We start from the raw sequence: 26,349 nt of genomic DNA, 5'->3' as shown, positions 1-26,349 counted from the left end.
GATCAGGTAGTAGCTGCATTGCTGTTATTAATATTGTAAAGTGTTAAAAAATACTTTATAAAAGACATAACTATGAAGTGTAAAAAACTAAAATGCATAAATGCAGGATAAGAAATGATGGAACTAATTTTGACTATTACAGTTGATTTGGGTACATTTCATTATTAAAATAAGTTAAATAAATTATGCCTAATCACAGCAGTGTATAGTGCTTAATGCGCCATCTATTGTCATGTTTAGGTATTGCAACAACTAACAGATTACAGTGAAATCAGGACTGAAGACACAATAACTAAAATATAGGTGGTGTCTCTTTTTAAGCATATTACCTTATTGGTAACTCTGCTTTAACTGCTGGTATCTTTAGGTGATGTGAGTGAAATGGGCATTTTATCATGTCTGGTTATAATTTTTTATTCCTCTCTCTGTGGGTCAGAGATACCATACTGGGACAAACCAGGGGACATTATAGTGTGTTGTGTTGTTTTTAGATTAGTTTTTCTTTCTTATTTATATTTTTTTGCTGCGGTATGAAGTGGTGCTACGGCTAATTTGACACTAACCCTAGGACCACCAACCATCAAACTGCGCCCTCCCAAACATTTTTGTCACCAGCCGCCACTGAGTACAACCAAATAAAGATTATAGTCAACATACCTGAAAATATAGCTCGCTGTTGCTTCTTTGATAATCAAATTTGGCTTGCGTGTAAATATATACTTAGTGTACTCGAAAGGTGGAAAAAGCTGTTAACTGCTCCATTTTTTTCTGATACATCAAAAATATCTATGGTCATGTGCTTAATATTTGGTCTTTCCCCCCATGAAAAATAAACATTAGGTCAGAGTGGGTCAAGCACTACAATAGTTCAAGCTGCAGTGGCAAAAAAAACAGCTATTTCATAAACACAGCATTTAAAGTTAGGATACTAAAGAAACCCTTTGTCCATGCCAGGGCTACAGCCTAAAGCCTATGTACAGCTTGTGTGGGCTACTGCTATTGGTTGTCACTACTGTTTAGCCCATGAATAGCATAATCAAGAGGAGAAAAAAAACATTTATTGCACGCAAAAGAAATATCAATGTCAAGGGTTTCACTTTGCACCAGAGAAATAAAGCTTTAAAATGGGGTGAGGACATTACAGAAGGTCTGGGTACCTTTGCGTATTGTGGTCGGTTATACTTCCACTGGAATGTCTACATTGCCTTTGTCAGTATCCTTAATCAAGTCCCACACAATGAAAGAGGGCCTTCTTGCATACATGACATTCAACATATTACCGCCTCTGTAAAACATCGGATTCAGATTACGATAACTCTTTGTAGATTAAATAAAGCTTGGAAATGATCTACAAACTGTACTGTGCTGTGCTAATGGGGAAAATGGAAATTGATCACGTGCAGTGCTGTCAAGGTTGACAAGAATCTGCCACTACAGGTTGATATGCCCCCCCCACCCCTTTTCAAAGAGTTTTGTTGGCAAACGTATTGTCAATAACAGTAACTGAACAGGGTCCATCACCTATATCGATTTTCTATGTCCGTATTTGTACACCGACACGTGACAAATCATGGGACCTGTTCAATTGGCACATAGGAATTGCGGATACAGAAAAAGTGGTTTTACAATAATCTAGCAAATTACATTTGACTTCTCAACTGCCCGCTGTGCGTTCTTTTTTTTTGTCAGAAAAAAAAAAAATATAGAAAATAATACAACATACAATCAGATTCATTTTCAGGTCGTCATCTTTTGGTTACACCGAGGTGAAAACAAGTGCAGTATATTAAGCTCTTCAGAGACACTAATTCTGATTCTGACAAGCCAAGACCAAAAAGTTCCCCGTCCATCTCGCATTTTAAGACAGATCTGCTTAAAAATGGATGAGTCGAGGCCAGTTGAGGCTGGAGCTTGTCACAACGCTCTTACAATAACATTATCACCAAAGACTAAATCAATATACAGGCAGAACAATCATTATCAACATCACCATTGGTATACAGAAATCTCTCGTGCCCCAGAGATCCTTTTTTTTTCATCCATCTTCAACTCTTTACCCCAGTTTTACAAAACACCAGTAAAAGATTTCACCAAATTTCTGTGGCATATGCAACCCAGATAAGGGCTTTCTTTGCCAAAAAAAAAGGTGGCACGTGATTACAGCTATAATGGTGCCATGGCAACTCTGATAAGAAGAGACTGAAGAAAAACAAATAAAAAACAATAAGCTCAAATAACTGTCATTTTTGGGCCCACTGTGGGCACTGGGGTAACGGTTCTTGAGACCAGAGTTTTCGGAGTGGGTGGTAGTTCGGTGTTTAAACGCGCCCAGTCTGAGCACTCAAGAACAGCACTGGAGAGTTGTTGAAGGGGAAGCACTATGCTGTTGCGGGCACTGACACCTCCAGCAAACGGTTGTTCTTGCGCTTGCAGCACACGTTGTTTCCGTTCTTGGGGACTCCCTGGATGAATTTGACGCACACTTTGTCCTGCTTGAACTGCACCAGAAACCTGTCACACAGAAACGTCATTAAGCACAATCCAAGTGGAAGAATTTTATTGCATCTTTCAAGCCGTAAACTGGATGAATCTCTGCATGCTCTCTTACTCATCTGAGATGTCGACATTGAGCCGCTCCCTGTCTGCAGCTGTGGAGCCGATGTGGTGGAGTTTGGTGATGATCTCAATCAGATGCTCACTGCTGAGTAGGAAGTCCCCTTTGACGGCCGAGGCTGAACCCTACAGGAAAATAAAGAAACTTGCATCAAAATCTTTGCATGCATGCAGTCACAAACAGGTAAAAAACTACAGACTCACTTCCATTGTTAAGATATATATGCCCAGAATGTTGTCTAGTGTCACTTTTCACTTTAGTAGTATAGATATTTAAATCTACTGAGGCACATGCACAACTAACCATTTAACAACATTAGTGTCAAGGCAGACCTTAAAGGAATAGTTTGATATTTTGGGAAATTCACATTTAGATGAGAAGATTGATAGACTCTTACGATACCACTCCTATGCTTAATGCAGATTACATAACCAGATAGGTATTAATTAATGAAGCTTTAGAGGTGTTGCAGGGGATGTTTATTTAACTTTGGACACAGCTAGACTAGCTGTTTCAGTCTTTACGCTAAGCTCAGCTAAACCCTTCCTCTGGCCCCACAGTTTTGCACAGAGAGTGGTATTGATCTTCCCATCTAGCTCCTGGCAAAAAAGGGAATAAGTGTATTACACAAATTGTCAGACTATTCCTTTAACTCTATTTGAATCATCACTCCATTACAACTATAAATCACAACACGTCTCCCTCACCTCTTTCAGTTTGAGAGCAAAGAAGCCATCGCTCTGTGTGCTGACAGACACGCTAGTGAGGTCCGGAAGAGGGACGCTGGCTTTCACCTGGCCTGTCTTCTGGTCAGCGAGGACGACACTGTTCTTAGTCAGCAGGAAGATCCGAGCCGTACCCTGCAAACGAGAGCAGATGCTGTTTATCCATTCTGTTAAATTGCCTCACCTTAACATCAGGGCAAAGGCCTGAAAGTGTTTTTTTTTTCTAGGGCAGGGATAAGTATAAAAAAGTAATAGTCCTATCCCAAAATGTCTGCTATCTGCTGAGGCAAATATAATGTCAAGCTGTTAGGATGTCAAAAGAATATCAGATTGTTGTACAGCTGGGTGAAATACACATCAAAACAACTTAATAGTTTTCTGCTGAACAAGGCTTGTGCCGAAAAACTGCAGCGAGCCTCTTAACAGCAGGTCACAATGTAATCGCAGCATATATTTTCTGACAGTTCACTGCATGGAAAGTGAATACTGCGGTGTCGGCGATCTTTCTTACCTTGCCGTTGGCCCTGTTAATCTTGTTGACCACGTCAGCCAGCAGAACCTTCTCCTCCACAGCGCTGTTGAGTTTCTGGTACTTGGGGTTCTTGCTGATCTCAAGGTAGTCTCCTTTGAAGGGCTGGCTCACGCTGAGATAAAACGCAGAGAAGTGAGCCATTTCCCCACACATATTACGCTAACACACCTATACCATGAAATAAACATCACTCTGCTCCGGTGAGTTTCGGGTACCTGCTCGGGTAGAGAGCCTTTTTATCCTTGAAGATCTCGCTCGCCTCCAGCTTCTCTTCAAACACTGCCTTCCTCTCTGCTGTGAAAGAGCTCCTGTATTTCTTGCACTGAAAACACAAACGAAAAGTTCACATACGGGGATACTTGTTAATATGATTTGCATGCATGTCTGGTATTTTCTGTTGTATTCCATGGATCTTGTGATGCATAGCTCATCTAATTGTGTGTATGTATTTGATCAATTATTGATGGGATCACTGCTGCTAGACATTCATGATTTGACTACTTTTGTGACAGGTTGTTACAACCTGAGATTCTAGTACAACTACTGTATGTTGTTGTTTCATATCATGAGTTTAATGATATGAAAAGTCTATGACTGAAATTATTCTGCTACACATCCGTCTACCAGGTAAAGACAATATTAACTTGGACTGTATGAATCAGGAAATGACAGGTTATTTGTGACCGACCCTCCAGAGATGGAAGATTCTCCGGAGCTCTTTGTGGACTCCATCCAGGAAGTGGTAAGGCCTGGAAGGCCAGTTCTTGTCGATGGGTGACATGGAGGGCAAGTTGCTCTTCAGGCCCAGGAAGTATTTTTGCATCTAGAAAAACAGAAACAAGGAAAGTTGGATTTCTCTGAATGTAAGGGTTACTTAGATTTTACTGAATATTGAAAAAACAACAACAACAAAAAACATTATTTCTTCACACATCCATCACTGTTTTCAGTATTTACATTTATTCAATTAAACTTTCAAGTAAATATTCAAGTTCCACTTACAATCCTCTGGATGGTGAAGTCATAGATCTTTCTGCCTGCATTCGCTCTGAAGAATTTTCTGTATTCTCTGCGAACCTGTTACAGCAAATGAGTGAAAAACTGTCAAACTCTTATCGTCATCTGTTATTTTGACGTGACGCGAGAAAGAAAAGGAATACACTGATATGCACAAACAGCACACTAGAACAACAGACATGTGGTTAGTCACAAACATCGAACACGTGGAACAGGCAGACTTAGCTCCAAGCTGCAGAAATTAATTACAATTACAACGACTGCTCCAAATTAATTACTGAAAACTCAATGATGGTTATGACACATGACCATCATGCGGACTTTAATTGCACAAAGTGAGTTGTGAACAGGTGCACTGTGCAGTGTGAGGTGCAGGATGGTCAATTAAAATGATGAAAAGATTAACACTGCGACAAATGCCCAGGCAGACACGAGACACAATCACCAACGAGTCAGACACACATACTTTATAAACCAGAAATAACAGATGAAACAAATACGGTTGGATAGAAAAACAGTGATGCTTTGAATGAGGTTAGTTGCACAGATAAACAGGACAGAGTAAGACATTCAGAAAAGGACAGATGAGAGAGAGACAGCCTCTGCCATGTCAGTCAGGGTGTTGGTTTAAAACTGTAGCTTTAAACAACAAAAACAAAAAGGGGAAAAATCATCTGTTCCTAAAAATAAGTCTCTTTATCTAAACTATAGAATTACAGGAGGATGTTTAGACTTACAGAACAAACTGTTTGACTGTATCACATTTGTATCCTCTAGTCAGAGTTTTCTAATGATAACTGTTTAAGAGTATCCAGGACATTATTATATAGGTTTTCAAAGTTTGAGCACTGAGCTCAGAGGTGGAAGAAGTCTCAAAACCTCTGCAAATAAAGTTAAAACTACCACCTGGATAGACTGCAAATGGTCTTTTGATGTACGAGATTATAGTTATTGCACTAATTATATTTCTCTGAGCCACATGGGTGGTGCAGGGGTAAATGTTCAAGGACTACAAGTCCTGTGAGTCCCACAAGAACAACAAATGAAAGCAAGGGAATTAGGCTTTCCATATAGAAGCAAAAGTAGGGGAAATATTGTAGCAAGAAGACTAATTCTTCACTCTGATGTAAATAATGTAAATGTAAATCTGTCCATGCTATTACAAAACTTTGTAAAAGTGTAGTTCAGTGTTGATTATAGACACCTTTTTTTACTGTGTTGATGGTGGGAATATTTAGCTGGCAAGTTTCAACAAAAGTTGACGTAACTGATTTACTGATAAACACGTGTAATAACTTGTTTTGTGATGTCTTTAGCCTCTGGGATGTTTGTGTTGAAAGCTGCACACAGTTGGAAACAATGTCATAATGAATTAAGCGTGATCGCTGTGCTAGGCAGAGACTGGCTTCCTGAAATGAGTACATAGATGGTTGTGGAGGATGAGGAGGGTCAGGGGTGTTGAGTAGGTGGTAGACTTGGTGATGGCTTCGCTGTGGGGCTGGTAGGTACCTTGAGTCCCTGCCAGTAGGCCCAAATCACAGCGACAGCGTGCTTACGCCTGGCTTCTTCCTTCAGCCTCCTCAGCTCCCTGCGAGCCTGTTCAGGGGGTGGGCGGGAGGAGACAAGGAGCGGGAAAAAATTAGCAGGAGAAGGTGAGAGAAAGAAGAGGGAGACATTCTTTTGCCTGAGGTGAGCAAACATCAACCACACATACACACACACCAACACACACACACAAACACACAGCACACAAGCCCCGTATGGCCATCAAGAGGCTGTATAAGTACAGCTCTTCTACTCCAGCCTCCAGCAACGAATATGACACTGTGGGTCACATGAGCATTTATCAGGGGAGCCTCTGTAAGGGAAACAGACTTGGAGCGTTTTAGTGGAACTTTGAGTGAAACGGGAGAAGAGCAAAAGTCACAACTCAGGCAGCAGAGGTCACTTCAAAGGATCCAAACAGTTCCATCTAAAAAAAGTACTGACAGTACAAACAGTACTGCAAGGCGAGGAGAAAACATGCATTAACTACACGAGGAGGAGGAGGAGGTCGTGCTGGGAGAGCAGGCAGCATGCAGTGCTGAGGCATGGACCTTGGATGAAGAAGCTGAAAACATATTCAAAACATGACCTGGAAGAGACCTGTATGATGTGTGTGTGTGATTGCATCTTCAATGAAATTAACTAGTCCTTACATTACCAAGATTACAATATCATCTGGCACACACACACACACACACACACACACACACACACACACACACACACACACCTGCAACAACAACTGTTTTAGTTCTATTAGTAAGACTCAATCCAGCGGTCGGTATGTGAAAGGGTCCTTGCAGCATAAACGTAATGTTTAGAATGGGGTGTGCAGACTGATGGATATGTTTTTCGGGGGGGATGAGAGGAGGGAATGGGGAGTAAGGGGATCGATGGAGGCGGCAAGTCACGGCAAGTCAAGTCAACAGGCTTCCCAAATACCTTGGTGCCCTGCCAGCCGGCCCAAATGACCGATACGGCATGTTTATTCCTCGCCTCCTCCTTCAGCTGACGCAGCTCCGTCCGAGCCTGATGAAAAGCGGTGGCAGTTGTGGAGGAGGTTAATTTCAATGAAAATCAAAAGTTAATTGTCCCCGGTGAGGTATTGAGTAGGAGTGAATAAACGTTATGATGAAACACTGACGAAAGACAACAAAAGACGTCAAGAGATGGGACACGGTGTTTTTTAACAGCATGCGAGTTGAGTGGTGCTCATGTTTTCTGCTTCTGCATATATACGGTCATGCGTTTGAGGGACATTAATTCATTGGCTAGACAAGCTGAATTAATAATATCTAGAGCTTTATAACAATGTTGCCCAATAAAAAAAACTAAAAAAAACTTGATTGCAAAGAGCAAAGTTCTCATAGGACCCAGAACAATCTTAAATGCTATTTTTAATGAGACTGATTTGAGTTATCAGCAGGACATGAGACCTTGAAATAAATGATTATCGACAACAAACAAAAGATATCTGAAATGATAATGTGAGTGCTGATAGAATAATGGTATGTTAATACATACAGACTACAAGTCAAAGTGGCTGTGATTACACACACACTTGAGCCATCATACTGTCATTATTAATGCTTATTCACAAGAGCTTCTCTGTGTTTTGTTGGCGGTTTACTCAGTTTACTGAGAGATCAAAAATATGTGAGCCATGTTAAAAGGATCTGATTGTGGCTACTTTTAAAGATCATTTTGGTTGCATATGCCTATGACTGAAAAACAAACTAAACAACATCTACATGTCAGTCTGGAAACTTTCAAGACAATCCTATATGTACAGTAATGGCTACAAAACAGAAAACAAAACAAACGACAATCAGGCACAATATTCAGGCTAGTGGATAACATAAGGGCCGGGATTGGGGTTAATTCAGTGGGGCTGCTACTCTATTAGGCACTCTCAGTGAAATGGGATGGGATACGACGAACAGGGATGACAAGACAGCTGGGACAGCGACACACTACAGCTGGGTTGAAATACCTTGGTTCCCTGCCAGTATGCCCAAATTACTGTCACAGCATGTTTATTCCGCGCTTCTTGTTTTAGACGTCTCAGCTCCATCCGAGCCTGGTGGGTTGTGGTGGGCGTTAGGTAAGACAGGTTGTGAAAAAGAATCGAGAAAGGAAAGCGAAAAAAGGAGTGGAGGGGTAAAAAATAAATAAAGAGAGAAGTGGCAGTTGTGTGATCACCAAAAGAGGCAGAATTTAAAGGGATACAGCAGATATAACACCAAGCATAGATTTTTAGAAAGGATCATAGTTTTTATATTAAAGTTGGGCCATTAGCAGGAGCATTGCATGAGTTGAAGATTTATATAGGAAACTGTTAAGTCTTCAAGGGCGCTCTTTTTTTTTTTTGCAACGTGAATAAAAAGCCTATGTATCAAAGCCGGGCTAAAGCTCTGTCGAGGTAAGCTCCTCACTCTATGATATCCTATACTAGAATGCTTCAGTACCTGGGTGCCGTGCCAGTAGGCTGCGATGGTGGTCGCTGCCTCTTCGCATCTCTTCTGATATTTCAGCTCTCTCAGGAGTTTGCGTGCCTGGAGGAAATATAACAAGCAAGTAGACATTTTTAAATGTTGTTTCTGTCATGATTTATGCACAGCTTCTTGAAACATGTTATTCTAAACAATAAGAATACAACACGAGATGCGTACCTGCCATCCTCTGGTGTAGGACTGCACCACAGTGGTGGCACTCTTGATCTTCTGGTATTTCTTTTGTTGCTGGGAGATGAAAAAGAGGGTAGATAGAATATTAACGACACTTAAGGCATCTTGCTTTACTTAATATTTTATCAATTATTTGTCTTTCCAGTTCTTGCTGGGTGTGGAATTTTTTATTTAACTCCTCAAGAGACTCACTGCATATCGGCGGTACCACGCTGCCACCACAATCTGACTCTTTTTAAGCAGCAAGAAATGGCTGCGGCACTTCCAGCCACGGTAGATCTTCTGAATGAGTGTGGCCAGATCTTGTAGGCATTGCCTCCTCCTCTCTTCCAAGAAGAAGAGCTGCAGAGAAGAGGACAGAGAAAATGAGACAGCGCCCTTACACACAGTGGAGGGAGGTATCAAAACCCAATTCTCTTCGAGGAAGTCTTTTTAACATCTACAATACCATCTTGGGATTTATCAGAGCAAATATTGATTCAGTGATAAAGAACAAAGTCCAATCATCTCTTTCTGCAGGGTAAAAAATTAACCATTTACTGCTTGGGCTTACAGTAAGACAATAAAAAAATGACCTCACAATTCATCATCATCATTTATTATCATGCTGTAAACTCTGCACATTAACCTGAATTTACTCAGTTGTGTCTAATTAAACATAAGATGCCACATTGGTTTAGGCTAGGTCTCATTGTGCTTTGTTTTCTGACAAGAACTTCTCAAAACATTGATAATAATTAAACAAGAGGTGTGGCTACATTGGATTAACAGCCAAAAGAAATATGGTCTGAGAATATGGATTAAAATCTACTCTATTTAATGCTTTTGCAGCTGGCAGATATATTAAAGGGAGATAAGTTGATCAGACAGAGAAAGCAATTAGAGGGGGAAAAAAATTCTCCCACTATGAGATCATGTTATTCCAAGCTTTGTTTGGTCTTCTGCAGGGTGGGGAGAAGGTCCTCACAAATGCTGCAGGCTTGAACAGTTGAGGAGCCTACAAGCGCTGAGTAAAGACGCTCATTTCCCATGTTAGATGGGATGGATAAGTGAAACCATGTGTTTTCAGAGTGGTGGTTGCATGCTAATTGCTGAACTGGGGGCTCGATGTACAGCCCACCCTGCTTCACAAACATCTTACTGTGAGAAAACAGGGCCGTTGAGAACACTGGATTCAACCTTTAAACATTTAAACACAGCTTGATCTACCAGAATACACACCGATACACAACTGGGAAAACAAAACTTTAAGGATACAAGCTTTATTTGTGTTTTAATGTGAGTTTTCTACCGTTCTTGGGTTCCTGATGAAGATTTTGGAGCGACCGTAGGAGAACTCTTCACCTGAGACCTGGAGGTCGGTCATCAGTACCTCTACTCCTTCTCTGTGGGAAGCCAGAGGAATAAAAAAAGGTCATCTAAAACATCTTTCACACTTCAAGGTTCAAGGTGGTCATTAAAAAACACAAGCACAACTGTATAGAAGCAGTGATAAGAATTTGGAAACCAACTGGGCGCAAATGAAGGAGAGAACAGATTAGAACAGCATGGATTACAAAGAGTTTAGGAAATGCACTAAGAATGATTAAAGAAGAAAGCAAACTATCGAGAGAAACATGTGGGAGGAGGGCATAAGGAAACCACACAAAGCACTGACGGATGACTGAACAGCACAAGATAGCAATCAGTGCTTTTACCAGCACAGTGGATGAAACCTGAAAGTCTGGCTGATATGGAACGGAGGAGACAGATAAGGATGAAATGTCTCAACATGCTGTGGTTCAGGGGGAATTGTCAATGATGAATAAGTGGGATGTGACAAAAACTGCTGCTAGTTTCTTAGAGGAGGCTAAGAGGACTTTCACGTGTTGTGTGCATATAACTAAATATGTGCATGTGATAATGAAGTTATATTCGTAAAAGGCAAACACTGATTATTAACCTAGAAGACAAACATGTTAGTCTGCTGGGGAAATTAGTCTTAGATTCAGCTGAAAACTCTTGGTTTGTCCAGGGAAAGTCATCTGAGCTATTTTCCAGTAACAACCTGCTTCACATTCACACGCTCCCCACAATCCCACCTGGGAGCTGACCGCTCCAGCTACAACCTATTAGCGCTGGTCACAGTCGGTCCATTGGGAGTAGCTTGAGGTTCAGTGCCTCAGTTAAAAACACCTGGGAGTGTGTCTCAGCTTTCAGTGTCACAATTTTCTCACCAAAAACCTTGGTAGGATTTGTTTTGGCAACATCCCAGTGACAAGCCCCCCCCCCCCCCCCCCCCCCCTCCCTCCCCTCCCTCTGCTCCACTTGCCTTCTAACTGCTTCATAGTAAACATAGCCATTACCTGGCAGGCCCTCTCCAATGGGGCCAGGTCTTCTTGCAGAGCATTTTATAGCGCTCCAGGCAGGGCTCATAGGCCTGGCGGAAGGCATAACCTGCCCTCCTCACACGGACGTTCTCCATCAGGCCCAGGTAACGTAACTGATGGCAGACCAGAGACTCGGTGAAGATGTGGGATGCCTTCTTGTCATTGGGTTTGATGCACCTGAGCAATGAAATGAGATGGTTAGACTGTTGTCATGATCTGATAACATCCTTGTATTTAAAAATCAGATATGGGCCAGCTAGGTTTTTTCCAGTTTATCTTGAATCTTGAAGCAGAAGCACTTCAAAAAACTTATTATGTCACAGTGTGGTTGCTGATGTCAATAACAAGACTAGCATAAAAAAGACTGTTTTGGGGGAATTATACATTGTTTTTACTCATAATGATCATACAAATATGTAAAATAATCATGCAGTCAAAATAGCAGAATTAGGGTTTAATTGGGGTTTTGAAAGTGCTAATTTTGAATTTTGGAACCAACGTTTCTAAACAATCACAGAAAATGTCGGTCTCACACACACACACACACAACATACTCATAATATCATAGTTTGACCCGATAACTGATATTCTCTTGGTATTTATTACCGGATGTAGTTTGGGTTCTTGGTCTGCAGGTTCCTCATCAGCGTCCCCACTGATGCTTTGAACTGGAATCCAGCAGTTGGTGGTCTCTTCAGATTCACTTTGGCTGGGTTGCCTTCAGGGAACAGCTGTTTGATGAGGCTGTGGGTGGCCTTGTACATGGCTTGTGACAGGTCCCGGTATAACAGGTCGTTGTTTTTATCTACAAAGCCCTCAGCGCGGTACAGCACCTTGACGCACAGACGAAAAACACTAAATTACTAAAATGAATTGTCTTTTTATTCATTCATGAAAAGAAGCATGACTGAGCAAAAAGTTTAAATTATGCATACTGAGAACATACCAAGTATTATACTCGTTTTGTGATGCTTCAGTTTGCTGATGCCCATTTCTGCATCATGAATATTACAATCATAGTATGACTCTAATCTCTACAGTGTTTCTTTGTTTTTTTTTGCATTCACATTACTGTGCATACTTTAAGAATTTTCAGATGAAATGCCGTTTAGTTGTTAATCATTTGATGTAGAATCTGGTCCGGTACCTTGCCAGCGTAGTGCTGGATGCGGAAGCAATTATGTGGCAGGCTGTGGTCAGTGAGGAACTTTGAATTCTTGCTGAGGCGGCTCTCAAAGTGCTGGTGTTCAGCACAGATGGTGTTCAGCTTGTCCAGAAAGGTCTCATCAGTGACTGTTCCAGGCCGCAGGCACTCCTCGTCTAACATGGCCAAGATGCCGTTTTGATTCTGGGCAGAGCAAGATGTGCAGACATGAAAGGTGGTTTAAATTCACAGTAATAAACTGTTCAATACTGAATTTTAAATGTAGCATCATCACTTTTTAAAAAAAATAGGCTTTTGACCACTGAGAGACAATTTTATGTAAAGTGCAACAAATGTAATTATTTATTCTTTTTTTTTACCTGGGTCAAAATACTAAAATAATCATGCTTCTCTTAATGACTACTTTCAATTCACATTGGCAGACACAAAATGTGCATTCATACTGAGTTGGTTTGTGTGGTTTCTCGGGAGTGGGACACTGACTTACATTCTCAATGAGGTCGCAGATAACAGCATTGTTGAAATATTCAATGTTGTGCCATTCAATGCCCTGTAACAAAAGAAATTAAGGTCAAAGATAAAATGGGTTTACGGGAGCTAAAAAGACATTTTTCCCATGTTAGCTAGACCCACGCAGAGGTGGGTGTGTGATAACAATCTTGAAGCTGCCTGGTCACACATCTAACAGACAGACAGTTACCTAATTAAAGTTGATCTCATAATTAGCTCTGCAAGTTCTGTAGTCTACACAGCAGTGCTCCACAGAGCTCTGAACCCTTCATGAGCCAGAATTAAAAGTACTGGATGGCAAAATATATACTATGACTTCCTTCCAACCTTATGAAGCTCATCTGAAGAGGCTACAAATGATGCCACTCATTTAGACAGCCAGAGTTGTTAAACAGCTCATTTTCATGGGTGTACTCTGGTTCCATTATGTTTGAGACATCCTTTCTTGTTGCAAATGCATGTAATCTAATCCAGGAAATAAAAATACATGATAATTTAGGAACACAAAAAAAACAAAACACAGACATTTCTGTTCCTATTACTTGGGAAATGTGTCATTTGAAGCCAACGATGCCTCGCACAGAGAAAAAACGTATTTACAATGCAACAACAAGCTAGATTCCACAGTAACAATGATGAAGAATCAGTGCTGGACATTCATTCCACTGGTGATGGGTTTGCACAATTATACAGTTATCAAAACATCTACAGCATGTGCCAAATGAGCCACCAAAGTGACTTTTAGCAAGTCTGTCTGGCAAATGGACAAAGGAAGATGTTGTTTGTTTCACAGTCTGTCTTTGACAATAGAAAACAAAAGGTCTGTCTGACTGGCTAGAGAGCAGCTTCGTATTTATCTCCAATGTGTTTCTCTCTCTATACTGAATCCTAATGAGTTTTGCATTGTTATAAGTTGATGTTATACCAAGTCTAGACAAATAGCACTGATTTTAGATATTCACATATTTTGTCTAATTCTTTTAAATGAGTATGAATTCAGTGTTATGCGTGGTCGTATTTGTATTTCCTGGGTTGATGTTTTGTCCTCTTTCTCTGCTATTGTCTGTCTCTGAGTGAGGACAGAACATCAAGTCTTTCTGGGTAGAAAAACATTTTCCATACAACCCCTTAAAAAAAAGAAAAGAAAAAAAAGGCCCCTGGTCCTTGAAAAAGAAAAAAATCTCCACACTGTCGAGATGTAATTCCCAGCTCCTAATGGGTTGGGAACATAGCTTCAGCTGATGTAAGCAATGTGACGGATATTTTGAGGGGGAGGGTGCAGAGAAGGTGTGGCTAAAACTGATGGGTGATCAGCCAAATTCCTGATTGGTGGACCTCCCCTCTTTTCTCCAGGCCTCTGTGGTATTTTCCCATGCAGTATACTGGATGGAGGCCAGAAGCGGAATATCATTGGTGGTGGTGTTAGTAGGGAAGGGGTGTGGGGGTCACCGCTGCAGCACTCAAACTCATAGAGCTTTAAAAACAAACAGAGCTTAAAGGCCCACAACGGGGAGTGTTTACTCTTGCTGGAGTGAGGGATCACTTCCGTCGCAGACGATCAGTAGAAGGAGACGGAGAGTGGGTAAACTGTGTGTGGTGGACGACGAAGACGGGATATAAAGACATATATGAATTAGAAATGCCTTTGGGTCAAGGGCAAGAATGCAAATTTGGCCATAATAGCACAAGAGGTTAAACAGATGAGTGACATGACCAGGGGCCTACAACGATGAACTGTCAGCACAACAAATTGAGTGCCGACATGTTGAACGATGTAAACGCACAGTTGCAGGTGACAAAGTGATACGGGGGTTACGGGGTGGGCTTGATAGGCAATTTATCAAAGTGTGCACTCCATGTCTACTGCGCTTAATGTATGAATGCGAGTATACAAACGTACCTCTCGAATGTACTCCTCCTGCTCCTCGCGCAGGGTCAGCTCGATGAAGATCTGCTGCAGCTTCTCGTTGCAGTAGTTGATGATGAACTGCTCAAAGCTGTTGTCCTGTGGGAGCAGACGCAGGAGGAAAAATACTGATTAATTTAAGCTATCGTTAATTAATAGGTTGAATCCTGAAGTTGCCTGAACTTTGTGTTGTTTTATGTTATTTTGAGTCAAATGGAAACTAGAATTTTGCCATATCTGTTAAATTTCTAAGCTTGGTCATTTCTAGTGTTCTTCACAATCCACTTCAATTATGAAACTCATCTTCATAGGTTGTCTTAAATCTTAAATGTTCCTTTTTTAAGCCCTACAGTACATTTCATTTTTCTGCAACTCTTCTCTTAGCTGACTGAAGCTTTCATGAACTCTTTCACCTCTTTGTCCAACTTGCTACTAATTAAAGAGATCAGTTTGTGTGCAGCAGGTCACTGAGGAGAACTTATGTTTACAGATGTGAAGACCATTTGGGAGACCATCTGCGGTCCAGCATTCAATCCAGATTTTGAACCAGCTCTGGAGCAGAGGAGACATTTTTCTACATCTTCAGTGATTCTAACTCTTATGGAAATATTTTTGAACTCAGTTATAATTGAAACTGGTCATGCATTAGACTGGCACAGCTTCTTATGTTACATTCTGTTAGAACAAAAGTCTCAATGCAGTGAATTCTTAAATCACATCTGCCTACATACTCTTATCTTTTTTTTTGTGCTGTAGGTACAAGGTTTACATTTTAAATAAGGCCATACATCTGAATCTGATGTAATACCAGCTTTAATCAAGTCAGAATAAACTATAACCTGCAGCTCTCGTCTTCTGCTGGATGATATGCTACCTTATTACTTTGACAGCCATTACTGAACACACAGTTCATCAATCTGAATGGCGGACAACTGATAGCAGTAAATCTTGCTGTTGTACGCTGATGAACTTTTATGATAAAGCTTTATCAGGAAAAAAGTTCCTGTGAACTGTCATACGGCTCATTAAACATTGACGGAGTGTTAACCAATTGAAAACCTTTTACTCCCAACATTACTCAATTATTATTGTTGTCAATTATGACCCATTGACAGCTGAGTCATGCTTCTTGGCAGATGGTCTTATTGTGTGCAGGGTTAGGTTAGCATTTATTTGCTAAGGACACTAAGGCTGTTAGAGTAGCGTGTTTAGTCTGAGAGCTTGTAAAGTGAAGGTCACATTGAGGTTTGTCAGTGACCAGGAAATGGGACACAGCCATAAGAAGATCAGTTATTAATTTTGTGAGTCATTTCCCCTTTTTTCTGAGAAACCCCAGAGTCACCTTCACCCTTTACACACACACACACACACACACACACACACACACACACACACACACACACACACACACACACACACACACACACACACACACACACACACACACACACACACACACACACACACACACACACACACACACACACACACACACACACACACACACACACACACACACACACACACACACACACACACACACACACACACACACACACACACACACACACTTAAAAGCATATAGACACATGTGTACACACAAGTGGCAGCAGACACCAGGCTGAAATATGACACTTTACTGTTTTATGGCCAACAGTTTACATCAGCTAAAGGAAGTAACCATCTTAAAACTACATTTGAAGACAATGGGATCATTTCTCAAAAGTATAAATCACTTGTCACAAGGTAGGGGAAAGTCCCTACATTTAACATTAAGCTTTTATAACCGAACATCAACAAAAACTGATTAAATACAGTTGCCACACTTAGACGAAGCACCGGTCCTAAATGCTTTTACAAATACATACAAGAATCTCAATGGGATTTCTCTGAATGTATGCTAAATATCATATCTATTATTATGGCAAACCGATAATGAATATAGTATGCATTATAAAGTTGTCAGAAACACATTAAGAAATTGATTCCTGTACTGTTCTGAATATAGTTGATTAATAAGTTAATAAGCAACCTAAACATCTGAAGTATCAACAGCAATACACTCACACACTGTTTATTAGAAACACCCACATAGCTGAAACTAATACAGTCAAATGCAGCAGCTACAATAAATCCATCCTTTATTTTAAACTGGATGGACATTTATTAGAAAAACCTCTCAAGATCAACAGGAGCTGAATATTATCTCACCTTTTCATTTATTGCAAGGCTGCTGTATTAGACTGCATTAATGTTAGTTATGTGTATGCCCTGATTCCAGTGATGCAAAGGTGTCTTTAGCATCTTTTCAGCCTCGTGGCTTCGCTGCGCACCAGGAGCCCCTGAAATGTCTTTGATGAGGAGCTGAATTAAGAACGCGGAGTGTTTAGATCACAGCATGCACACTGGCACAGCAAACAGGCTGGTGTTACTTACTCCATCCTGGTGACCAAGACACAATACAACAGTCAGAGGAGAGGGAGGACTTGAGAGTGAGTGGAGTGAACAAAGCAGGGATGTGAGAAAGACATGAACATATGGGGGTGGTGGTGGTTGGGGGGGGGGGGGGGGGGGGGGCATCGAGCAATAGGGCATTTATTCCATCTCCACTTCAGTGCACTCAAACTCTCGCACATGTATTTGCATGCACATACTCATTTACATGCACCTAAACCAAACTCAAATGCTCAAATGGCATATGCTGCATCAGTTGCTGTGTAATTAACATAATACTCAGATCAAACATGATATAACATATATCAAAACATTGGTCCACTTGACTGTTTTTGTGTTGTGTTTCATATCTATGTGGTTGGCAACACTGCTAAAGTATCCACGATTTACTATTTAATTTGCAATGTCATGACATTGTGTCCGTAACATGTTTATGATTCTGTGATAAGTGTGTATTGATAAGTTCAGTCAGTAAGACGTTCAGGCCGTTTTCTATTGTGAAATGTTGATTTTTAATGTTGCAATTACCTCGTCACAAAAAATAATTTCACCCCTGGGAGCAATAAAGCTGAACTAATCTGATGTGAATGCAGTTTTATCGACTCAGTTCTGGTTGATAAGCTCCTCACAGGTACGTCAGCACATGTGCAAACAGCATGGAGCGACTTCCTTTTAAAATGTGATAAAAAATGTTTGGGTGGTCAAATTCTGTCCTCGCCTCATGGCTTATCAGAGTTTGATCTGTCTTTTTTCTTACCTCAAATATCTCAAAGCCATAGATGTCCAGCACACCCATGACCTTGTGGCGAGTTTTACCTTGTGCCTGCAGGGAGAAAATATTGGCAGTTTTAGAAATAGAGTAGGATGGTGGTTTACTGGCATGAAAAGAAATTGAAAAATAACAGAAAAATTGATTAAATCAACTGAAAGAACTGAAATTGTTGACATCGCTTACTTTTATGCTTTCGTTGATCCTTGTAACTAGCCAGCTAAACAGACGACTGTAGAGATTTTTGGAAAGGGCATCACGGGCGTAGTAGGCCTGTAAAGTAAACACACAAAATTCCTGATGAAAGTGAAAATGAAGCAACTGAGAGAAAGCGCATCAAATTCATTTACACTAACTAAAAAGTGTGTACTTTTTCTTTTATGCAGACCTAAATAACAGGGCTCTGGAATAAATCTTTAGTTATTGCTTGAATTTCCAGCAAGTCAATATTTTGGGGGGGGGGGGGAAAAACTTCACAAACACATACACAGTGAAGATTAAAGGACACCATCAACGGAGTGCAGCCACCAGTGGTAACGTTATCCTGAGGTTAATTCTCAGAATCGTTTCCTCCTCTGCTTTTGGACTGAGGGCCCGTGTTTACAGCATCTGCATTATATGAACACTTCTTAACAGTCTGAGTGAACCCACTAACCTCTAAAATATGACCTACATTTGAATTTCCAGAAGGAACACTGCTCATCTATAATGGAGAGGTTTTTGTAGCCTTGACATGGATGAGAGTCGGCAGGCGGTGGGGGAAGTCAGGGGGAAAAAATGGCCCTTTCTATGCACTGTATGTATGTGTGTGTGTGTGTGTGTGCACTAATGTCAACATAAGCATGAACAGAAATGCTTGGTTGTAGCTGTAACTTTCCCTCTGACCTGGGACACGTTCAGGGTAGTGGACACTTTCTCCAATCTGGCTTCTACTGTGCGGTAGCTGAACGCTCTTTCCAGCACTGACTGTTCGATCCCAAGCAGCTCACACATCTCCTTCAAATCTGCAGAAAGTCACACAATAAAACACTGACAATTAACAATTTCTATTTCTCACCAACTGTATATTCCCTTGAAAAGTGCTCCCTTGCTTGAAATAAACATTTTATCACATACATACCAACATCAAACATCTCACTTTATTCTGATCTTTTTTCTAGCTTAATGAAATGTATTAAATATAGAGCATTCCAATATCTAATCAGGCCCTGAAAATAAAGTAATCATATTGGCAAAAGAAAGTAATTTTGAAGAATTAGTGAGCAACATGCTGCAACAAGCAGGCCTGTGATTCATATGATAAAAACACAGATGTATTTTCCCAGCAAAATTGACAGTAAGGATGATGACAGGGGATCATTACACCGTCCTGGAAGGAAATATGTAAATGCAATATTTGCCTAAAGAGAACAGCTGTGGGAATGATAAACACAGCTCTTGTCACGCAAATCATAAAACACAAATATGTGGGGAGCAGGACTGCAGAGGAGAGGAGAGTAAAAGTAGCCAATAGGTGGCAGTGGCTCAACATCAGGTCAACTGGGCCAAAAGGTTTATATGTAAAATTCATCACAAAGTAGCATAATAATAACACTGCATTTAAAAAAAAAAAAAAAGAAAAACTATAAATAAAGCTTGTCTGATTTATCTTTTCAATCTTAATTAGCCAGACAGCTCAGTAGCTCTCAAAATGCTGTTGAATCAATCAAATAAAAATAAAAATAGTTGTAAAAAGGGACTTTTTGCTATCTGTGTGTCGTCCGTCAAACCCACCGTTTTTGTCTTTGACACGGCTCTCGTCGTTGCCGTTACAGCGCGACTCTGGTTTGAACTCAATGTTACCGAGCTTCAGCACGGCAGCCACCAGCTCCAGCACCGACTGCACCTCGTCCTCCATGAAGCCCACGATCTGCATGGCATTCTGGGAGGGCAAAAACGGAATGAGAGAGTCACTGATAAGATGCACAACAAAACCGCAAACAGGAACTAAGCTATAAATGCACTGTGATGCTGCCTATGACTGTATAAACACAACAGTTGAATATGACTGAAACATTATTATTCCAATCTGTCAGCACTGACACTGGTGTTGTCATGATAACGTGACAAATGAGTGTGTACATGCTCTACACAAACATTTCTGCAGGCACAAATTCCACCTTATTAAAGAAGTCAACACCTTAAGATGAGTTTGTGCAATATTGAATAGGACAAAGCTGCACCAGTCAATTAAATGTATGAACCAGATCGCACCAGTACATTTGAACAACATTACACAATATACTAACAAAAAAGAGAATGAACAAAAGGAAAATGCAAAAAACACATGAGCTCAATATATACATAAAAAACTACAAGTAATAATTAAAGTGTTTTGAACTGAAGTGCCAAATATGACAACTCCCCTTGCTGAGCTGACAAAACAGACAATGAAGTTAAGTGCTTGACATGATTGTGTTATAAAAACCCACAACCACAATCTAGTTTACTGTGGTTCTTTAGTCCAAATTCTATTTTTGTGGAAACACGCGTCTAGAACTTGAAATGTTTGAGTAGGGAAGAAATTGCGGCCATCTTTGGCTGTAAGAGAGAAGGCCATGTGGAGGAACTCATTGTTTAGTGGAAATGTCCTTGTGTGTTTCCGCTGGTGAAATGCAGCTGTATGGGGAATACTGTAAAAAAAAAAAAAAAAAAAAAAAAAAACATTCAACAGGAGAGGGGATGAGAGGCAGGATGTGGTGAAATGTAGGGAAACGAGAACAGTAGACTGTAACACAGACTGTAAAAGCTTCTACAGAAGCTGAGTGAAGCGTGCTGGAGCAGGACTGATAACAATTGAGTGTAGTAGAAGGGGTCTCTTATAGACACAACATCCGATATCTCACCATCGGTAAGGACAAGGAGGAGTGGCACATGTGGACAAGATCCTGCATGTGTATGTGTGCAACTTTATTCAAAAAAGGAAGCAGGTGAATTTTCTTATGTGGTTTCAACCCCCCCAAAAAAACTCTGCCTGCCTGCCTGCCTGCCCTCTGCTGTTAAAAGTTGATCCATTGTTTTGAAATATTATTACGGAAAATGGTACACATGGAATTTCCCTTGTTTAATAAATACAAACCTGAAATTCAGGTTTTAGTTCATTTTCAATTCGGTTCAAAGTTCAAAAAGGGTTTTGCAACATGTGGGAGGAGTGTTTTCACAATCTTACTATCTACAGTCTAGTTAGTTTGTTATGTCCAGAAGATAAGAATAAATCAGACCGCCTCTACCTCTACCCTCTGTGCAGCATTTAGATTAACTCGGCGTGATGCAACAAAAGAAAGTCACTGCTGAATGCCAGGGGAGCGATACGGTACTCATGCGATGTGTGTGTGTAATTAACGTGAATCACTTGGTGGTTTAGAAAATTATTATCAGCGCATTTTAGATAAGAGAACATCTCTACCAAGTTCTCAGGTTTCAAGTGGGATACTTTGAGTGATTTGAGGGTGTGCTTATGAAAATTATTCAGTTTAGGTCTAAATTATGGGTATAGTTTAATAACATTAAAGTATAGGTTCTTAATCTGTCCTAAAACAGCATTCAGGTGCTAAAATGCACACTGACACGTTTTTCTTACTGTAATCATTCAACCTGTTCATACTGGCCATTGAGAGATCCCTTCATGACGCACTTTCAGTGGAAGTGACGGGGGATGAAATCCAGTCCTCCTTCCGTGTAAAAAAGTATTTAAAAGTTAGTTTGAAGCTAATATGAAACTTCTGTTTGTTACTGTTTGTTCTTTTTTAAGTGCCAAATTCCTTCTTTTTGTTACTATTCTTCAACTGCAGCTGAACAGGAAAACACTCGAGCCACAAATAGATTTTATTTTAAATAAAAAGACTGATTGAAGACAGCTGAAGCCACACATTTTTTTTTGCTCCAAACAAGGACTGTGGATTTCGTCCCCCATCACTTACATATTTAGCGCATTTGGAGGGGATCTTCTAATGCTCAGTATGAACAGGAGGAGCAAAACCTCTTTCAGTGTTCATTTGTGCACCTGTCTATTGTTTTCAGACAGCTTTGAAAAATTGTGAACCTATCCTTTAAAAAAAAAATTAAAAATCATGTGAACCTTCTGGCTAGATTTAAGACTGGAGGGGATCATATATTTGTTGTCAGGGAACATAAACTCTTTAATAATCTGCCTGAGAAGCTCAGACTCACAAATCACCAACTTCTTTTAGGTCACTTCTTAAAACGAATTTTTAATCAGTAATCCCAGTTTTTAATGCGTGACCTATTATTATGTTTTATACTCTGCAATTTAGATTTTTATCTTGTGTTTATCTAAGGCACTCTGTAACATTGCTTTTTACTGGTGTGCCATTTGATTTTATCCCGTTAACTCTGTTTTAATTGCTCGCTGTGTGCAAAGCACTTTGTAACATTGGTTTTGAAAGGTGCTATACAAGTACATTTGATCATTATGTGTACATACATGCAGGCAGTACTCACTCTGACTGTCCTGAAGTTGGCTGCATCATCCAGCCCATTGACAGCAGCTGAGTCCAGGCTCAGGTAGTTGTACTTGCTGAAGTCCCGCTCCAGCTTCAGCTTCTCTGTGACACGCAAACCATGTGGTTACCATTTGAACTACAATTGGTCGAGCAGGCTGGCTCAGGGCCATTATTTACATTAAATGCAAGGGTGAGCAGAAAGATGATGCATTTACATACCTACACACTCACAGCTGCGAGGTGCCTGATAAAAACCACCATATTGAAATGATGTAATCTGCTTCCTTGAAGTACATTCTTTTAAATAATGCACATGATGGTGCAAAGATTCAAATGGGTGATACCCTGAAACAAATTTATCTAACCCTCGGGCCACTGTCACTTCAAACACAATTTCTCCACAGTGTACGCATTCACAAGGTTACTGCTGTGAGCATCATTCTGCAAGATCAAATAGCCCTTTTAAAAGCCCTCTATGTAGTAGCGAAGAAATCCATTCCTCTCGTGTGTGCATGTGTCAGATTTCATTAGTGGCTGCATTAACTACAGCTGAATCAAGCCCCCTCTGATGTGTGTACTCTGGGGTGAGTGACCATTACATTGTTCTGCTGTGCTCAGGACATAAAACAATGCCCCCTGTCCACAGAAAAGCAAATAGAGGGAACAGGTTTCACGGCCGGTCTTTGTTCTCGGCTGTGTTTGTTAAGCAGGAAGACTGGACCCTTAATGCATCAGCCATGTGTTCGTCCAGCTGCAGAGGCTATGTCTGACAAAGATTTTTACGCAAGGACTGGCATGTTGCCGGCTTCAGATTACAGTTAGTTGGATATAAATAAAATTAGGGAAACCCAAAACCCAGCAATAAGGTAACTCAAACTGCAGGTTTTGTTTCTGGTGTGAACTAAGCCAAAACAATAAGAGCTAAAAGGCAAGTTTACTGTGGACACGACTGCTGTTTTGGTTCATTTCTAATTTATTACTTCCTGTGCACAGCTGTGTGTGTATATAAAAAAACCCACACACTGATGCTTCTGTTCGACTCCAATTCCCAGTATTAATACGACTTACTGAGTGTGTCGTCAGAGGCTCCAGACAGCAGCTGATAAAAGACGTGGAAGTTCCTCTCTCCTCTTGGCTGTTTGACCACGCGTGACTTCTCCAGCAGATCTAAAAGGGCGACGGACAATAAAAAGGAAACAATGACACACGATGACAAAAAGTCCATCCCTAACAATAGTCCTCACAGGAAATGTTTGTGCAGTGGGGTTTTCTTCAGTAATGAATATGCGGCTGACCTGTTATAATAAGTATTTGAGGATGCCCAACTTCTGCATGGAGCTCAGATAGCTTCTAACCATGTATTTAAGTTGCCATGGAGACCAAGTCAATGTTGGTAATTATTTACGTGTGCATACATGCTTCAGGATGTCTATGAGAAAGAAACCACATGCAGCTATTAAACGTCAGGCTTTTCTCCTGGGTTTCCGACCAAGTGCAACAGTACCTGATTAAAAGGGGAACCATCATCTGTTCACCGCATTAAGCCGAGTATGATTTAATTAAAGACCAACTACAGCGCTCAGCCACTGAGGCTGCTTGAGATTCTCTTCACTGCCAGATTGGCTGGATGATGGCATTCAATTTTTCTGGTTAGAGAACAGCTTATTTTAGGAGACTTGAGAGTTTACGTAACGGTGAAGTGAACATTTTGGAGAAACATCCACATTTTCTGCCATTTTAAAGATGATCAAATTTCTAGCCATAAATGAATCACTAATGGCTTCCCCAATCTTTATACTTCACTTCAAAAAAGTGACTCATCCAGTCAGTGGGTGCTGAGAGGACAGAAGTACCACTTTTTACTGCTCCTGTGTACACGCTACAAGCACTAGAGAGCCCTGTACAGAGACCTGGGGTCGTCAGAGTTCATGGCGGATTAGGCTGAATGTGAATCTGTGGCACTCACTGGCCATGAATGACATCAGTGGCCGTCAGAGAGCCAGCGCATCAATAATATACAACACCCAGGACAGCGTGGCTGCCAACAGCAATACAGAGCTGCGATGAAAAAGGAAGACAGGTAAAAAAAACACTAAGGAGCCACTTTATGTACATAGCTGTCGGACACCTTTCTGTCAAAAGCACAAGGGGGTCTGGGTAAGGGGGGGGGTGAAGAATTTCAGATTATTCTGCTCCGAAGGGCATTGAAAGAATCTTTCACCTTGTTTCCATCTAAACTGTTCAGTCATATTTTTATTGCTTTTTAGGGCCACTGCTTCCTATTTTCTGCAGTAGAGCATCCTGAATGCCATTTATTGTGTGCTCTGTTCAGAACATGTTCCATCTCTGTTAGATAAGCAAACACACATTAAAGTAGCAATGTGGAAACAATATCCTGTTATGTTTTGACTAAAGGCACAGGCTGCCAAAACATTCTTAGCACTCACTCATTACCAAAGCTATTGAGAATTGACTATATCTATACATCTATTCTCAGTTGTAGCAAGTGCAAAAGACATCAAGTATCTACATAAAAAAAAAATAATGATCTGAGAAGTAAAGAGAAATCCATCAAGGCCTATCCTGCAGGAACTTCCTCATCCAACTCTCTGGCCAGACAGCCAGCCAAGCTCTGTCTGAAGAAGTCACATGTCAATGGCTCCTCTTCACAGACAGTCCCTTGTGTTTGACTAACTCAGGCCAACAGACAGAGGTTCACTTGTGTCTCGGCCATCAGCTCTGCTCTTTGTTTCTGTGACCTCTGGCGGGGAAGCCGGCACAGACAAAACAATGTGAAGAGACGAAAGATAAGGGAAAAACTCAGAAAAGAACTAAGGAGAGGGAGTCAGATAGGTGGAGGGGTGCGTTTTGTTCAGTCTGGGAATGAGATTGGCTTCTATAAAGTATTATTCAAAGTCTATGGCTTTCATAAAAAAGGGCAACTGCATCTCAACAGAAGAAGTTGAAGAAGTCTCTTAAAAAGCTGACAATTAACAATGAAGAAAGAAAATTGGGCTATTGCTGCTCATCATCCTCAATATCAATACTAAATACAAACAACAAACAAAGAGAGAAATCAGGAGTTTATTATGAACTTCCACACATTTGGACAAATACATCTATATTATAGCAAACATTATAAAAATAGATACTCTCACTTATTCCTGCCCTGAAGAATAACTGGGCACTTGGTTATTTACTTTAATACTTAACAGTGTTGCTTGAGACAGCAAAGAAATCAGTGTCCGGTTGATGAAGGACAAGAACCGAGAGAGAAACGTATTCAATTGATATGATAAATATGAAGTAGGAAATATGGTGGGTGTTATTTCCTGCATTTACAATTACAGACTTCTAATCTTAACTGTAAGTGCATTTTCATCCCCAACACTACTCACAGTTGCTGATGACTCCACCAAGAGGATCTCCTTTGAAGTCAAACTCAATGTCCATGTACTTTCCCTGTTGATGAGAGTAAAACAGTTAGAACTCAAAATATGTATTACTCTAAATCTAATATACACAATGAGCTCAGTTCACTTCACGGCTGCCAT

At 40.6% G+C, this 26,349-nt stretch overlaps 1 protein-coding gene across 4 annotated transcripts in view; it reads right to left on the bottom strand.

The window, feature by feature from the left end:
- Positions 1-2,329: 2,329 nt before the first annotated feature.
- Positions 2,330-26,349, bottom strand: part of myo1b (myosin IB) — a 60,072-nt gene continuing 36,052 nt past the window's right edge. For 2 of the 4 annotated variants that reach the window (XM_062431135.1, XM_062431134.1), the window contains exons 7-30: positions 26,194-26,257; positions 23,864-23,962; positions 22,794-22,897; positions 20,067-20,214; positions 19,179-19,297; positions 18,480-18,566; positions 18,282-18,347; positions 15,065-15,169; positions 13,142-13,204; positions 12,637-12,837; positions 12,096-12,322; positions 11,466-11,666; positions 10,412-10,505; positions 9,313-9,462; positions 9,106-9,174; positions 8,902-8,988; positions 6,398-6,484; positions 4,874-4,948; positions 4,560-4,694; positions 4,087-4,193; positions 3,851-3,983; positions 3,322-3,474; positions 2,609-2,739; positions 2,330-2,511 (exon numbers count right to left, since the gene is read on the bottom strand). In XM_062431135.1, the coding sequence (XP_062287119.1) occupies positions 2,379-2,511; positions 2,609-2,739; positions 3,322-3,474; positions 3,851-3,983; positions 4,087-4,193; positions 4,560-4,694; positions 4,874-4,948; positions 6,398-6,484; positions 8,902-8,988; positions 9,106-9,174; positions 9,313-9,462; positions 10,412-10,505; positions 11,466-11,666; positions 12,096-12,322; positions 12,637-12,837; positions 13,142-13,204; positions 15,065-15,169; positions 18,282-18,347; positions 18,480-18,566; positions 19,179-19,297; positions 20,067-20,214; positions 22,794-22,897; positions 23,864-23,962; positions 26,194-26,257 (2,838 nt within the window). In that variant the 3' untranslated portion in view covers positions 2,330-2,378. Of the gene's footprint in view, positions 2,512-2,608; positions 2,740-3,321; positions 3,475-3,850; positions 3,984-4,086; positions 4,194-4,559; positions 4,695-4,873; positions 4,949-6,397; positions 6,485-7,375; positions 7,463-8,426; positions 8,514-8,901; positions 8,989-9,105; positions 9,175-9,312; positions 9,463-10,411; positions 10,506-11,465; positions 11,667-12,095; positions 12,323-12,636; positions 12,838-13,141; positions 13,205-15,064; positions 15,170-18,281; positions 18,348-18,479; positions 18,567-19,178; positions 19,298-20,066; positions 20,215-22,793; positions 22,898-23,863; positions 23,963-26,193; positions 26,258-26,349 lie in introns of all 4 variants that reach the window. The other 2 variants (XM_062431137.1, XM_062431136.1) reach the window with 2 other exon arrangements.

This window comes from Scomber scombrus, chromosome 13 (assembly GCF_963691925.1).
Source record: "Scomber scombrus chromosome 13, fScoSco1.1, whole genome shotgun sequence".
In the NCBI taxonomy this organism is placed as follows: domain Eukaryota; kingdom Metazoa; phylum Chordata; class Actinopteri; order Scombriformes; family Scombridae; genus Scomber; species Scomber scombrus.
This window is presented reverse-complemented; position numbering and strand designations above follow the sequence as displayed.